General features: G+C 54.0%; 1 protein-coding gene across 2 annotated transcripts; it reads left to right on the top strand.

The window, feature by feature from the left end:
* The first annotated feature begins 4,117 nt into the window (after window positions 1-4,117).
* SP6 (Sp6 transcription factor) lies at window positions 4,118-15,115 on the top strand. 2 transcript variants are annotated; one of them, XM_012451878.2, is made up of 2 exons: window positions 4,118-4,161; window positions 11,513-15,115. In XM_012451878.2, exon 2 carries the CDS (start codon window positions 11,570-11,572, stop codon window positions 12,698-12,700), a length of 1,131 nt encoding a protein of 376 aa, XP_012307301.1. In that variant the 5' UTR covers window positions 4,118-4,161; window positions 11,513-11,569; the 3' UTR covers window positions 12,701-15,115. The 2 variants fall into 2 exon arrangements, with proteins under 2 accessions (XP_012307301.1, XP_012307302.1); XM_012451879.2 differs by lacking the exon at window positions 4,118-4,161 and adding an exon at window positions 8,818-9,092.
* The last annotated feature ends 776 nt before the right edge of the window (window positions 15,116-15,891 follow it).

The raw sequence follows: 15,891 nt of genomic DNA, 5'->3' as shown, positions 1-15,891 counted from the left end.
AGCCACCATTCCAACCCTGCATGTCCCAGATACTCTCTGGGTCCTTCCACCTCCATCACACAACCAGGGCCAGCCAGGGGGAAAGTAGGAAGCTGTGTGTGATTGCTTCATGGATCTGTGGGTTTCAAGTCCCCTATTGTGTCTTCCCCCAACCCAGGCTTTTGCCTTCACTGCTGCCCTCCCCCAGGTGGGGAGCTTCTGGAAGTTTGGATTCTGAGGAGCCCTTTCTCTAATTCACTCAGCTGTGGCTTATCCACCCCTTTCTCAAAGAAAGGCTCTAGGCTGAGGACCCTGTGGCATGAAAAGGATATAGTCCCTGCCCTCAAGGATCCAACCAGTAGGGAAGATAAGAAAACAAGCCCATGGAAGCAGAACATGAGGCAACAAGGGCTAAGGAAGTTCAGAGGAGTGCGCCAGTGATGTGCTGATAAGAGAAGCCTTTGCAGAGAAAGCCGCCTATGGGCCAGCCAGGAGCTTGAAGGATAATGTGCTTTCCCAAGGCAAGAATGGCTGGCCCGGGTGGAAATGGCTTCAACAAAGGTAGGAAGGCTGGATGTGTTTGGTGAACATCGTGCCCATTGGGCTGAGCCGGGCTCTAGGGTTTGTGTGAGGACCAGCAGAGAAGGCTGCACAGGGGATAGAGGTCAAGTAGGAGGGTCCTGAATGGCACAGTTAGCACTGTGGAGCCAGTGGATGTGTGGGAGATGGGAAGTGCCAAGATGGAGTGGCATTTTAGGATGCTTAGTCCGGGCGTCATGTCTCACGCCTGTAATCCCAGCCCTTTGGGAGGCTGAGGCAAGGCTGATCACTTAAGGACAGGAGTTCAAGACTAGCCTGGTCAACATGGTGAAACTCCGTCTCTACTAAAAATACAAAAATTAGCCAGGCATGGTGGCGGGCACCTGTAATCCCAGTTATGCAGGAGGTTGAGGCACGAGAATCGCTGGAACTCAGGAGGCAGAGGTGGCAGTGAGCCAAGATAGTGCCACTGTACTCCAGCCTGGACAACAGAAGGAGACTCTGTCTCAGGGGGGAAAAAAAAAAAGGATGCTTAATTTGTAATTGATTAGGTGCAGGACAGCTTAGGTTGGTGGGTACAGAAGTGGCATAGGAGACCTGAAAATTAATGGAGACGAGAAGTAATTTTTGTCAGCAAGTTGACACTTCCATAGAATTTTCACAGGCTGGTGCCCATTTCCATCTCATTTGTTAATTCAACAAATATTTGTAAAATACTTGCTAAGTACCAGACACCATTTTGGGCTCTTTCTTAATCATCTTCCCCTGCCCTAAGATAAAAAGATGAAGGTAAACTCTCACCTGCACACATTTGGGAGACCTTACTTAGCCCAGCCTCTTCCTTGCAACCTAAGCAAATCCAGTAGCTTCTGCCTTTGGAGCAGGTATATTGAGAAAAATCAGAGAACTACATGCAGTAAGGATTTGGGGGACACGAGGAAGGAAAGTTTAGGGTGGGAGGAAGAGTAGCTTGGAAAGCAGAAAGCAGTTGGTGAGTGGGGAAAGGGAAGCTGACAGCTGAGTGTAGGGGAGCCCCGGGATCATTAGGGGAGGGAGGCTGGGCAAGGAGGAGAAAGATGGACGGAAGAACAGTAGGATACGGGCTTCTGGGGCTGAGGATGGGGGCCAGAGGGAGGAACAAATTAGAGAGCTGAAGAAGGAAGTAGAGTCTTAGCAGCTAAGGGTGGGAGGAGGAGGTGGGAGACCAGGAGGCGAGGGCAGAGGAAATAGGCCCAGGCACTGGAGACGAAAGTCTGGGAGTCTGAGCCGCTGAGGAGCCACCTGGAAGGTGCAGGCAGCGGCAACATCAAACCTGAGATCGGAGGGCTGGCGCGGGGAGTGAGCTAGAGTCGGGGGAGGTGGCTCGGTGTGGGGGACCAGGGGCGGGTAGGGGAGCTGAGATCAAGAGAGAGGGGCTTGAATTGGATCTACCCTTAGCCCCACTGGGTCTTCAGCTTCCTCAGCCCCCTCCCTTCTTCTGGCTCCGAAGGCCAGAAGGCAGGACTCTGGAGTCCCGCCCCCAACTCCAAGTTATAGGCCCCATGGCACCTACCCCTGGTTTCCCAGCTCCTCTCTCCCACCCGCCCATCATTGCTGTTGGGAAAGCACATTGTCTGGAGGTGCAAATAGAGGAGGAAAGGGGGTCTCCTGCCAAGTAGGGTGCTGGCTGTGTTCATTGCTCTCCAGGCAGGGTCTCCACACACCCCTGACTGATCCAAAGGCCAGGGGAAGGTGTGTGGGCCTGAAGGTCCAGGTCGAGGGCTGGGTCTTTTTCCTCTCCCAAACTCCCCCCACCCCAAGATTCTCCCATCTTTTGGACTGGACCTGCTACCTAAGCATATGGAACCGATTGAAAGAATTTGTATGCTCACCTTATAATTTATGCAAATCAACTCTGTAATTAACTATAATTTGGAGGCATCCTTTGGTATTTGAGACATTTATCCATGAGGAAATGCCCTAGTGATAATGCTCCCGTATTAACATTATTTACTCCACCTGTGTGGTCTCCTCAGCTTGTTTCCCCTCCCCACTCTGATTTTCTGTGCTGGAAGGTGGGGAGGGACAGGGAAGCCCCTCCCTGGAGCCTGCCTCAGTCCTGACGCCTGGGTTCCTCCAGGGGGATGTGCCAGCCCTGTCCTTCCAATTTTGCCTAAGATTGAAGAAAGGGGTGCAGCTCTGCCTCCTAAGCCCTCTACTACTCTATTCTCTCCTGCTTGATGGGTGGCTTTCTGCTGAGCTTTTACCTCTTCAGTGCCTCAGTGTTCTCATCTCTAAAATGGGGAGAGGAAGGACCTGTTGGGGCCTTTATGGGATAATTGCTGAAAAGTTAATGAAGAGACTGGGAATCCCCAGTCCAGAGATTGCTGAGGGTATAGGGGGAGGAGCAGGAGAAGAGTTTTGGGTGAAGACTCCCTGGCTCATCCTGTGGGAGGGAGGTGGCATGCAAGTCTTGGGATACTGGGTTCTGGTGTGTGTAGAGGGGGTACATCTGCTCCTGTCCTCTGGCAAAGGCATTGGGTTATGGCCACAAATGGGATGTCATCCTGTGAAAAGCCCCCAGGCCACTCTCCTATGTGGGTCAGAATGCCCAGCTTCAGTGAGCTTTGAGAAACAAGTCTTATACTGTTTCATCTCCATTCTCCTTCCTGGTTCTTTGTCTGTCTCTGCCCTAGGACATGTTTTTGTTAGCCAGTATACCTAAACTTATAACCACCCTAAAATTAGGCTCATATAAATAGTTACAGATCCAGGGGCTCCCCCTAAATTCACCTTCAGTCCTCTTCCCCTTTTTCCAGGCCATCTTCCCATGCTCTTCACCCTCCTGGAGTTCAAGAAGTCCTGAACTGTCTATAACAGTTCTTGGCTGGACTCTGCCTCTGGTCTTAGGTGACCTCTTGTCCATCCCAAGCTGCCCCACCCTATCCCAAGTCAGGGAAAGAGTCCTCCCTTCCCATTTGAAAATGAGAGACTGTAGGTCCAAAAGATAGATTACACTGGGTCCTCCTGGGGGATCCAAGTTGGGAGGTGTGCATGTAAAGAGAAGATGAAAAGGGAATGAGAGAAATTGTGGCTCAGGGAGGCAGGAGAGACCAACAACACTGACATGAAGCTCTGCAAGGAGGTACTGACTTGAAGCTGTGTGGTATGTGTGTGGGTGGGGGGTTGAACGTGCCTTTCAGGTCTCAAAAATGGAACTTCTTTCTTGCCCACCAAGTCCATGGAGGAAACCTCAGAAAGAGGGGATGGAATTTGGAGAGTTCCAGCCATCCCAACTCTCGACCCTAGCAATGCTGTAGGTTCTCCATCCTGCAAGAACCACTTTGTCCCTCTCCCACTGCCCAGCCAACTCTGGGGAAGGAAGGAAGTGCTCCCAGCCCCCACTCCCAGCTGAAATCCTCCTTTCCTGGCAGACCTCACGGACTCAGCTCTCACCCCCTACCACTCCCCTAGGAGAGCTGGGGGCCACTGTTTCCTGGATTATCCTAAAAGCTTCCGAGGCCGTGAGGACTTGGCAGCATCCCTGCTCCCTCCTTCACCTCCCCCTTTGGCACTGCCTGTCGCCTCCTTTATAAAGCCTGTCTCTTTTATCACCGCCACTTGGCCCTCACTGCCACCGCCAGCTCTGGGCTCCATGGACTGGTAAGAGAGGCTGTTTCCTGTCCAGTACAGGGGAACTCCACAAAAAGGATCAGGTCTCCACTCTAAAGTGGGGATCATAGAGAAGGGTCTGGTTCTCTCTGAATTGGAGACGGGGAGATAAGAGAGAGATCTTGGTAGGGTTTGCATGGAGAACCAAAGGGATCCCTTGGAGGTCTTTTGACTGGGCTGGGGTAGTCAGCCCAGTGAAGCGGGATAGGGATTCATAGCTGGGAACTTTATTCTGAGAGAAGGGAAAGGCAAATAAATGTTAATAGAAATGCAGAGCACACACACCCACTACCTGGAAGATCCCAAATGACAGAACTCCTGCAAGGGTAGTGAGGGAGAAACCACTATCCACATCCTGTGGGGAACTCCCTTTATGATGGAGGACAGAAGACAGACACCCTACACTCAAGCCCACAGGTACACAAGGCATGATATGTACATACATTTGTAGATATACACATATTAACGTACAGATGAACTATCCTCAGCTGGGTTCATCTTCTAGACTGAAAAGGGATGGTGGTAGCTAGTGATACTGGAATTTATGAGAAAATCAGTGTCCAGCATTGTGCTTGGCCTTAAGTAGACCCTCAGTAAGGGTTTGTTGAACAAATTTAGGATAAAGGATAAATAAATAAAGGTTTGTTGAATGAATAAAGGATGAATAAAAGAAAACTATTTGACCCCAGCTCTAGGATCTACCTGGTTTTCTAGGAATCAGGAGAGTATGATGGGGAGAGGAGGGGAAAGAAGGAATAAGTTGACATCCAGGGTCATCAGCTTGCAGGCTTGGAAGTGCAGCCTGGAGGTGGGAGTGGGAAATAGAGAAGAGTAAGAAGAGGAAAACAGGAATTAGGAGACTCTGGTCTGGTCCCAGCTCTGCTTCTAACTTGCTACTAATCTCCCTGTTTTGGGGTACAGTTTCCCTACCAGTAAAACAAGGGCTTGGACTAGACAATTTGGGGCTAGACCAGCTTTGATATTCTCATAGCACAATCTCTACAGGACAGTTGGGGTTTGGAAGGGATCACAAGTGTAGAGTCTGACTTGTCTCAGCAATTCAAGATGGGATCAGTTTGTCCATTAGACTCAAGATAGGAGATGGCTTTGATCTAGGGATTCGTTTAAGAATGCTGTCTCCTTCTGCCTTCGGGCTCTAGGGGAGCCAGACTTCCAGGGTCATCAATTCTGCCATATTGAGGCCAGATGGACTAGTAGGCAGAATACAGGCTTTGGAGCCTGAGAAATCTGAATTGAGTTTCTTCTTCTGTCTTTTTTTTTTTTTTTTTAATAGAGATGGGGTTTCACCATCATGGCCAGGCTGGTCTTGAACTCCTGACCTCAGGTGATCCACCCACCTTGGCCTCCCAAAGTGCTAGGATTACAGGCGTGAGCCACCGTGCCTGGCCTGTTCTTCTGTCTTTTAACAACTGTAATCTTGGACAGATCATTTAACTTCTTTGATCTTTGGCTTCCTCATATGTACAATGGGAATAATAATAATTACTTTGCTGCATACCCACGAGAATTAGAGATATTTGTATAAAGCACCTGGAACATAGTAGGTGCTCAGCAAATAAATGCTGGTTGTGATAAACATGCAGACTAATGAGATTTCTCCAGGTACAAGTGGATCACTGACTATAGATGAAGCTTGAGAAGAAAAGGGGTGGCGGGAATTGGGGGTGGACATGTGTGGGGGAAAGCTGACTATTTATTTGAGGGAATGAGGAAGAGCAGCAGAAATGGCCCAAGTCCAAGACAGATCTCAGTTTATACGGGAGATGTGATGAGCTGCATTGTTCAGTTTTGAGTAGCAATAAGTATATGGGCAGTGGGCTGTTGTGACCTTGCCTGTCATGTCAGTGTCAGACCATGGGCTGTCGTTCGGTGGGAAAACATCTAGCAAGCAGGAAATGGAAAGGGCTGGAAGCAGAGGACTGCAAGGAGAGAGGGATCTGGAAGAAAGATAGTGCCAGTACCCTGAGTGAGCGGTAAAAACCTAGGCAGAGCAGGAAATCAGAATGGCTGGGAGTTTCCAGAGACAACTACATTGTTGTTGAATTTTCTGCTGATGGGCTGCAGGCAGATGAAGGGTCTTTGCTCGTGGGACTCCAGATGGCTGCAGGTCTGGTTGGATCGGGGTAGGGTTAAAGGGGGCCTAGAGTGAAAACGGCAGAGAGTGTTTACCATCCTTGGGCTGAATCCCTGTTGCTTTCCAGGGAAAGACAGAAGGGGGCAGGAAGAGAAAGCGATCTGGTGCCTATAAATGGGAGGGAGAACTTGGCCCCCCAGACCCAGAGTCAGACCCCTGCACTGGCTTTAGCACTTCAGGAACAGTAGATGCAGCACCAGCAGGTGGCTTGGAGGAGGAGGCAGGAATGCCCAGAGGTCAAATCAGGAACCAGAGTTCCCCACTGGGGGCTCTGTTTTGGACCTTCTGATGAGCTTCTACTTTACTCCAGAGGTGGCTGTGAACTAGGATACAAACTCAACTGACTAGGATTTGCAGGCTGAATGGATGGAGAGAAAGCCGCATTTATGAAGAGGATTGTCAATTTAGCCGTGGGCACAAAGATCCAGAGCAGTTCCTGTGAATCCACATCGAGGGTGCCAAGCACCAAGAAGGCAAAAAGGAAACCCAGACTTATCAGAAATCTCAATCCCCCGATGTCAGGCAGCGCCTCCGGCTTCCAATGCTTCCCCTAGCATGGTGGCTGCTCTTACAGCATTTCACCAAGGAGGAAACTGAGGCTTAGAGTCACCTGACCTGCCAGTTTAGCAAGTGCAGGGCTGTGACTGGAATTTAAATCGATCAACTTCTAGTCCACAGGTCTTTGTGCACATACCTTAATCCAAACAATATTTACTGGGAACTGACTTATTGAATAATTATAACAAGGATATCTTCCATTTACCCAGTGCTTACCAGGGACCCCGTGGGCTAAGCATTTTTAGGCACATCAATTCCTTTAAGCCCCCAGGAGACTCTACCAGTGTGTACCCAGGTTGTCCAGATGAGGGGACTGAGCCTTAGAAAAGGGGGAGATGCACAGATGAATCCGACATCGATTCTGGATAAGATGTCTGGCGGGGATAGCACACACATAAGCGTACACACGTGGACTGATTTTCACCTGGCTTGTGGACTCGGTTTAACTATTTTTAAGTTACAGTTTGAGTGTGTCCCAAGCGGGGATGCAGGGCAGGTAAACCAATGGGGATGGAATAGGCGAGATTAAATCAGCCTGAATTCAAGAACGAAATCGACTGTAAAGAGGAAAACGAATTTTTAAAAAGCCGATAGCAAAGCGCACAAGGGAGACCAACCCGCAAAACGAAATAAATAGGGAAATCCATCGGCATTCGCCTGCAAAAAAGGCGTCACACGGAGAGGTGAACACTACGGCATGGGAGGTGTCAATCCGGAAAGAAGCATGGGGCCACCTGGGCGCCCAGGCAGAAGGATGGGTGGGTGGGTGGGGGTGGAACTTCCCTACCCTCCGGTGCTTGGCGGGTCTCGGAAATGTCGACCCATCCAGATCTTGAGAGGTTTTTGTGAGCTCCGCGAGCCTCCTGAAATTTTACCAGAATATTGCTCTGGGCTTGTGCATTCTCCTCAAAGGAATCCAAGACCCTCTCCCCAAATTAAGAGCCTTGGGTTTAGATATTCCGGTGAGAATTAGGAAGGAGTGATGGCAAGGGATAGATCAATTCCTTCCAGAAGTGTCCCTTCCCAGGGTCGTTCAGGCGCCTGCCCATTCTTCGGAACCGGGTGCGCGGGGTCGAGGGTGTGCGTAGGCTGAGCACTTTCCCAAGGATAGGAGGGCGAGGAGAGGCGGATTTGAGGGGTGGATTTCGGAGGCACTGGGGTTGCTGCCTACGGTGAGGAGCAGAGTGAGAGCTGCCGGAGCCTGGGACGGGAGTGGGGGCAGCAGAGACCGGTGCAGTGGGTGGGTGGGGAGTTTGGGAGGAAGGAGGAGAGGAGGTGGTCACCCAGAAAGGTCAGAAAGGAAGACCCTGAAAGCGAGAGGGAAAAAAGGACGCGGAAGGGTGGTGGTGGAGAGAAACTGCGCGGAGGGGCGGTGAGGCAGGGCAGGGGACCTAGGGTCCGAGGTGGGGGAATGGTGAAAGAGGGCAGCCAAGAGAAATTTCTCACGGCCTAGGCCTGGAGGCGAACTGGACACATACTTGGCGCTCAATCTTGTTTCCTTCTTTCCTCCCAGTTTCGGGGCAGCGCTGCCAGTCCAGAGAGGGTGAGTCAAGAGCCATCGAGGCAACCTAAGGGTTGCCTCCTAAGGGCTCCGTATCGCCCCCAGGACCTGCCCCCTTATCCAGTCCCCCCAGGTCTTAGTCCTGCGTCCCTGCTAGACTGAGCCACTTCGAGGGCAGTTTTCCATCCGGTGGGGCGGGTCTCAGAACCTGGGAATCACCCCTCGCCCAGGGAGTGGAGGGGACCAGGGAGGAGCTAGGGAGCGGGCGGCGCACGGCCTAGTTAGCTTTCCTCCCCCACTCCTGCCCGCCCCCTCCTCGCGGGCCGGGTTGGGCCTCCAGTCCAAGCCCGCAAGGGTTAAAGGCGGCCGCAGGTGAGGTGGGCGGGGCCGCGAGTACGAGGGGAAAAAGCAGCGCTGGGGAGAGGATGAAGGCAGAGTTCGCGGGTGAGTCACGGGCGGAGCTGGCCTCGCTCGCTCGCTCGCTCGCTCGCTGGCTCCTGCCCGCCCTCGGTCCCCCGCCCTCTCGCCGACGCTCACCTCCTCCACTGCCCGCCGCCCGCCACCAGCCGCCTGCTGCCCGCTGCCAGGTCTGGCTCGCCCTCGGCTCTTGCCCCTAGCCCCTGGAGAGCTCGCCGGGGCCCAGAGCCCATGAGCGCCTGTCTGTAGCGCACCAGCCAGCTGTGCCCGGAGCCCGCGCGCAGCCTCGAGGTAGGAGCCCGGGTCGGGGTGGCCAGGGGTGCGCGCTACGGAGATCCTCTCGAAACAACGCGCTCCGAACGCTCCCCAGCCACCTATGGCCCTGAAAGCAGGGTGGTCCTAAAGGATCTGAGGGGTTATAACCCGACGGAGGGAAAACCGGGCAGACGGGAGAGACTGGAGGACCGAGGAGGCTGGAAACCGGGGCAACTGGAGGGACTGGGACAACCAGAGGACTGGGACATTGAGAACTGGGAGTACTAGCCGGTGATCCAAAGAGGCAGAGCGGAATGGGGCATAATGGTGCCCCGACTCGCCTTCCCACTTCGGGAAATCTTTCTGGGCCTGGAGGTGAACAGAACACATTAGCACTCAGTCCTGTTCCCTTCTTTCCTCTCGGTTCCGGGGCAGGGCAGCGCTGCCCGTCTGGTGCGGGTGGGTCAAAGGCCATAGAGGCAACTTAAGGGTTGCCACCTAAGGGTGGCTCCCTATCACCCTCAGGTCTTGCTTCCTCCTCCACTCTCCCAGAGCCTTAATCTTGCGTCTTCTGCTAGACTGAGCCAGCTCGAGGGCAGTTTTCTACCCAGTGGGGTGGGTGTTAGAACCTGAGAATCACCCTTCTTTGAGTTTCCTAAATCTTGGTAGCAGGCCGTTGCATCCCAGGCCTGGGCTCTCCAGTTGTCTGTCTGGAGAAGCCACTCTGAAACCCAGATCATCCTAGGCTTCCCACTCTGCAGCCCCTGGGGCAGTTCCCAGGCACTGAAAGCTGTTAGGGTCCCCGGCCTCACGGCTCCCGCCCAGCCCCTTCTGTGCTGCCCCGCCCCGGCCTGGGGCTGCCCTCCTGCAGCTTCACCCTGTTCCTTTCTTGTGGTGAAGCTGCCAGAGCCTGAGTAGGCCCCCCTATTCTCCTCTCCCTCCCTCTCCCAGGCTATCGGTGCCACCTCCCTGGTCCCAGAGGCAGAAGGTGGTAGAGTCAGCTAAACCCTGCTGTGGGAAGGAAACAACCCTGCCCTAAATCACTGGCCTCCTCTCCAACCAGTAGAGAAGACCCATGCACACAAACCTGCCCAGCTGAGGCACCAGGACTTCCAGGCCTTAGGGAGAGGTGGTGAGAAGAGGGTGACCTTCAAGCCACAGACATGTGGTTGAGAAAGTGTTGGGGGTCTTTAGGGTTCTAATGGTTTACAGAAAGACTAGTTTACAGAGAGTAACAGACTGGAAGTCCAGGAGTTAGTAGACCTGGTTGATTGAAAGAATAAATGAACATCCTTGTTTCCAAGTCACTGTGCCAAGTCATTAGGCCTGTTTCCTCCTCTTTAAAATAAGATTGGCCTGAAGCAGTGGTTCTCAACAATTGGCTCCATATAAGAATCATCTGGGGGGCTTCTAAAAAATGATTCATGCCTGGGATGCACTCACTTATATCACCTTTTCAGGCAATTGTTGCTCTTAAGTTCTGTGATTATGGCTTCTCTTGTTGACTTTCTCTTCCTGTTCTCTGACCCTGTATCACTTAAAGGGGTACGATAGTACCTTCCAGAGCTTGCTGTCAAGCTCTTCTCTGGGGAAGCCATTCCCTCCCAACTTCATATCTAGGCCTCCCCTAGCATGGAGAAGAGCATGGGTGGCAGCCAGAGTTGCCTGGCACTGGTATGGGTCAGGAGAGGGATGGGAATTTAGCTTTTTTTGGTGGGGGGTATCTCTTAGATTCCAGGGGGTATCTGGTGGCTGGAGAATTGCTCCCCAGGGAGGTGAAGTCCCTGCTTGAGGGAAGGGGGCAGGGGCATGGAAGTCGGTGTAGTGGGACCGATTGGACCAGGCCAGGTTCGGGCCAGTGTAGGGGGTGAAATGCTTTTCATTACTGAACATGCTTTGGGAATGGCATGAGAACTCTTTCTCTAAAGACTCAGGACCCCTTTGGGGCTTTCTGAGGGGCAAGTCACCTGAAGCTTTGGGTTTCAGAAACACACCATCCCCTCTCCCCATCTGTATCCTGAGTTAAACTGGAGAAGCTCAGATGGACCTAGATCCTCCATTTGGGCTGACAACAGGTCTGCAGGGAGAAATGCCACTGCCCCTTGCGCTGGCCTGGACAGCTAGGGAAGGGATGGTTCTAGCACTGTGCTGTAGGTGTATCTGACCTACCAGCCTGGGAGTGGCCCAACTCAAGGGATGAGCTGGGTTCTATGGCAGGGATCACTTAGAGGAAGGTAGACCTCCATCATCCTCTATCTTTGGATGAGAACCTCACATGTTGGACCCTTCCTCTCACTCCCAATTCTCTGAACTGATCTCTAGTCCCGGTCCAGAGGTGCATCTTTCTTTTTTACACCTGGAGCCAGAGAGGAGAACTTTGCAAGGCTGGCACCTGGGTTAGGAGGGAAAGTGAGCTGGTTATTTCCCTTACTTCTCCGCTTCTTTGCCTCCTTTAGGTCCTGTCTGAGGTGCCCCTGACCGTCCCTGCCTTCACCCCACCCCGGATCCCGGCAATGCTAACCGCTGTCTGCGGCTCTCTGGGCAGCCAGCACACGGAAGCGCCGCACGCCTCCCCGCCGCGCCTCGACCTGCAGCCTCTCCAAACTTACCAGGGCCACACAAGCCCTGAGGCCGGGGACTACCCCTCCCCGCTGCAGCCTGGAGAGCTGCAGAGCCTCCCGCTGGGCCCGGAGGTGGACTTCTCCCAGGGCTATGAGCTGCCAGGGGCCTCCTCGCGGGTAACCTGCGAGGACCTGGAAAGCGACAGTCCCTTGGCCCCGGGCCCCTTTTCCAAGCTCCTGCAGCCGGACATGTCACACCATTATGAATCGTGGTTCAGGCCGACTCACCCAGGCGCGGAGGACGGCTCGTGGTGGGACCTTCATCCGGGCACCAGTTGGATGGACCTCCCCCACACTCAGGGAGCGCTGACCTCACCTGGCCACCCCGGGGCGCTTCAGGCGGGCTTGGGGGGCTACGTCGGAGACCACCAGCTTTGTGCTCCGACACCCCACCCGCATTCGCACCACCTCCTTCCAGCTGCCGGAGGGCAGCATCTCCTGGGGCCGCCCGATGGGGCTAAGGCCTTGGAAGCAGCAGCCCCGGAGTCCCAAGGGCTGGATTCCAGCCTAGACGGGGCGGCACGCCCCAAAGGCTCCCGGCGGTCGGTGCCCCGCAGCTCAGGCCAGACCGTCTGTCGCTGCCCCAACTGTCTGGAGGCGGAGCGACTGGGGGCTCCATGTGGGCCTGATGGGGGCAAGAAGAAGCATTTGCACAACTGCCACATCCCGGGCTGCGGGAAAGCCTACGCCAAGACGTCGCACCTGAAGGCGCACCTGCGCTGGCACAGCGGCGACCGTCCCTTCGTGTGCAACTGGCTTTTCTGCGGCAAACGTTTCACGCGCTCGGACGAGCTGCAGCGCCACCTCCAGACCCACACCGGCACCAAGAAGTTCCCCTGTGCAGTCTGCAGCCGCGTCTTCATGCGCAGCGACCACTTGGCCAAGCACATGAAAACCCACGAGGGCGCCAAGGAGGAGGCTGCCGGGGCGGCCCCGGGAGAGGGCAAAGCCGGCGGCGCAGTGGAGCCCCCCGGGGGCAAAGGCAAACGCGAGGCCGAGGGCAGCGCCGCACCCTCCAACTGAGCTCCTCGGTGCCGCCTCCCTGCGGGTCTCCCGGGGGGGCGCTGGATGCGAGCCGCCAGGTCTGACGTCCTTGGGGGTGCCTTGAGGAAGAGGGGAAGGTGCATATTTATTCAGGGGGGAGGAAAAGTGGTGCAGGGACAGGGAGATGGGGCGCTAGGGGTTTTTAGTCTCTGGGGCTACTAGGCAGGATGCATTTGACTGGGCCGGTAGGAGCTGTGCATGCCGCTCAGGTCTCCCCTGCCTCACGGTTTCCCTCGCCCCTGGGTTGGGGGTTTGGGGTGGGACACCCGTACCGCGGCTGGCAGGGACAGGCTAGAGGAGACAGCAAGTCCCAGTTCCCGCCCGGAGCGTAGAGAAGTGGAGCCAGCCCGGGGGGCTGGGGGTGGCTGTCTGGACACGTCCTTAGTGCCTGGGAACCGGGACATAAAAGCGCCTCCGGAGCCGCCCTGCGGCGAGGTCCCTTTCATCCCACTTACAAGTGCTTCTGCCCCTAGGGTTTCCGGAGGGAGAGCCGAGACGGAATGGGGGAGCCTGGGGGTCCCCGTTGGCAGGGGTGTCTCTCTCTGATTTGGAAGGTTGTTGCTGTAAAAATAACTCCTTGATGAGCTTCCTTATTAACCCTTCCAGACCTAGTCTGATGGAGCCACGAAGGAAGAGGGGAAGAGGGCTGGCATTCCTGACAGTTTCCCGGTGGGGGCTGTGCGATAAAGGACAGAGTTAGATGTGGGGGGCGAGTAGGGAAGTCCCCTTCTAAAATAAGAGATACGGATTTGGTGGGGGATGGAAGGAACTAACCCCTTCCCTCTCCAACTCTAATTCAGCCCTTAATTCTTGGTCTTTATGAGAAATAAAGTTGAGCAGTCATGTTCCCCATCTTTTACCCTAGGTGTGTTTTCAAGGCAGCCAGCCATAGAATCCATGTAGTTCCTTACCCTAGGTTCCCACCAGTTGCCTTCTTCTCTAGGATGGAAGGAAGAGGGTTTCTTGAGCTGGTTGGGGGCAGATTGGGGATGTCTCAGCAGAGGGACCTCCACTGGTTCTCACTTAGAGTGGAGGCCTGTGGCCTGCCTGACCATCTCTTTGGCATCACTAAGAAACTAAGCCCCACTGTCTCTCTAGCTTGGCCCCTGGCTTTCCCTTGCCCCTGCCCTAGCATGTTCATTAGGGGATTCCTTCCTCCCCCTCATCTCACAGGGGCTGGGAGAAGAAAGAGTTGTTCTCCCACTGGAAGGGGTTCTGCCTTCTGAGGTGACATCCAGGAAGCTGTCCCCATTTCCTTCTCCTTTAGATGCTAGAAATACATTTTGATTCTGATCATGGGAATGGGGAGAAAGGAAGGAAGGGAGGGAGAGAGGGGAGAAGTTCAGCAGAGGTTGAGCCAAGCAGAAGAGAAAGAAGCTGATATGAGGAAGGGTCTGGCAGGCCACAGGTCCCTGCAGCCAGAGAGCTTTCCCAGGTTGGAGAGGGGCCTTAGAGTCCCTCTGACACCCCTCTCCCTTCCCCTTGCTCCCTTTCTTCACCCGGAGGCCTCTGCAGAGATTAGCTGTGTATTGATTTTTAAGTTATAAGCAAAGGGTATTTTATTTAATATTAGGTTATGTGTGTTCATGTTGTGTGTACCTGTGTGCATGTGTGTGTTTCTCTACTGAGCCTGGGGTCTCCAGTCAGGGAGACCCCATCTTATTCAGCCCATCCAAGATCCTGGGATCTGGACCCAGCATCTCCTTCCTCCCTTGTAGATGCTGGAGCCCAGTCCAAGGTCTGGGAGCTATATGGGAAGTGGGGGCTGGGATCTGGGTGGGAATATGTGTTTGTATACAAAGGGGTCCTCCTTAAAAGGGACAGGGTGACCTTCCTGAGGGACTCATTGGCCTGGGGTAGTTTAAGAAGTAATGTTCTTTCTTTTTCCTCTTTTCCCTACCTCCTGCTAACCCAACCACAGATCCCCTTCCTTACTGGGAGGGTTGGGGGCAGGAAGAGAGTTGGCACTGCCTGCAAGTTGCCTGGCCAGGTGGAGAGGGGGAGAGACGAAGGGCACTGTGGGTGTGGGATGCCTTTCTCCTCCACCCATCGAAACCAGCCACCCCCTCCCTGTGCCACTGAGACAGCCTTTTCCAGTGGCCATCCTAAGGGGAACTCCCAAATGGGTGTTGGTGGTGGTAGGGGACACAGATGCTCCCCTCAATGGAAGCCCCGGGCTCTGAGGTATGGGGGTGGAGGCTTTGGATAGGTTTTCTTCTGCTCCCCTCTTTTATAGATCTAGGCTGCTTGGCTGCCTGTCTTTCTAGGCAGCCCCCCTAGAGGAAAAATGTAGGAATTTATTTTTTCTTTAACTGCTGTGAACTCACTTTGACGGGGTAGGAGGAGGGAGAAACAGCCTGTGTTTTTTATGCAATAAAGTCATCAACTACATCATGCTTCCTTTGTGTTCCAGCTCTGTTTCCTTTTTGACTCAGTGTCCCTCAGCAGTGAGAACCAGGTCTGGGCCACAGAGTGGGGTGGATGATTCCCAGTGATCCTGCAGCCCCTTGGGAAGCCTCACGTCTATTGAGTTGGGTTGGAGCTGGTGTCTGATCCTGCCCCAGAGGTGGCTGGTACAGAAGGAGGGAGGTGCTCCCTCTGCGTTGATCCCCGGGCTGTCCCTCCCTGGTCTCATACCTGTGGTTGTTCAAAGTTTCTAGATATCACTTTCCTCCTCCACATACAAGACCCTTCTTTCCCTTCCCCTGCTAAGAACACTGGTTCCCGCCTTTCCCAGACACTGGCTCCCTCACTGCATCCCCATGGAGGGTGCATGTCAGTCCATCCCCTGGCTGTGATTGAGCTGGGGGTGACTGGCAGTGATTTCTTCACCCAGAATGATCCTTATCAGGGACAAGGCGATGAAAGGCAGCCGAGCTATCTGATGGGCTCCCGCCCAGCTGGAAAGTATGAGGGAAAGGCTCCTACTGCAACTCACAGCTAGAGACCTGCCATGGTTACACAACCATGGGGCACACAAACATATCCGCACTGGACCTGCGTGCGCCCGCCCCCGGAGATATGCAGAAATATCCCCTGTATACATCTTCCCAGGCATCCCAGTGCTTGATAAAAAGTTGGTGCCTAATTCACATCAAATGGTTAAAAAAAACCTCATGATTCCAGAGCCCCAAGGCTAAGAAGGTTGACAGAAGATAGGTTTTAGGCTC

The sequence above is a fragment of the Aotus nancymaae genome, unplaced genomic scaffold (genome assembly GCF_030222135.1).
Source record: "Aotus nancymaae isolate 86718 unplaced genomic scaffold, 86718_ANA_hifiasm-v0.15.2.pri h1tg000072l, whole genome shotgun sequence".
NCBI classification, from domain to species: domain Eukaryota; kingdom Metazoa; phylum Chordata; class Mammalia; order Primates; family Aotidae; genus Aotus; species Aotus nancymaae.
The sequence above is the reverse complement of the archived record's forward strand: the minus strand, read 5'-3'. Positions and strand labels throughout refer to the sequence as shown.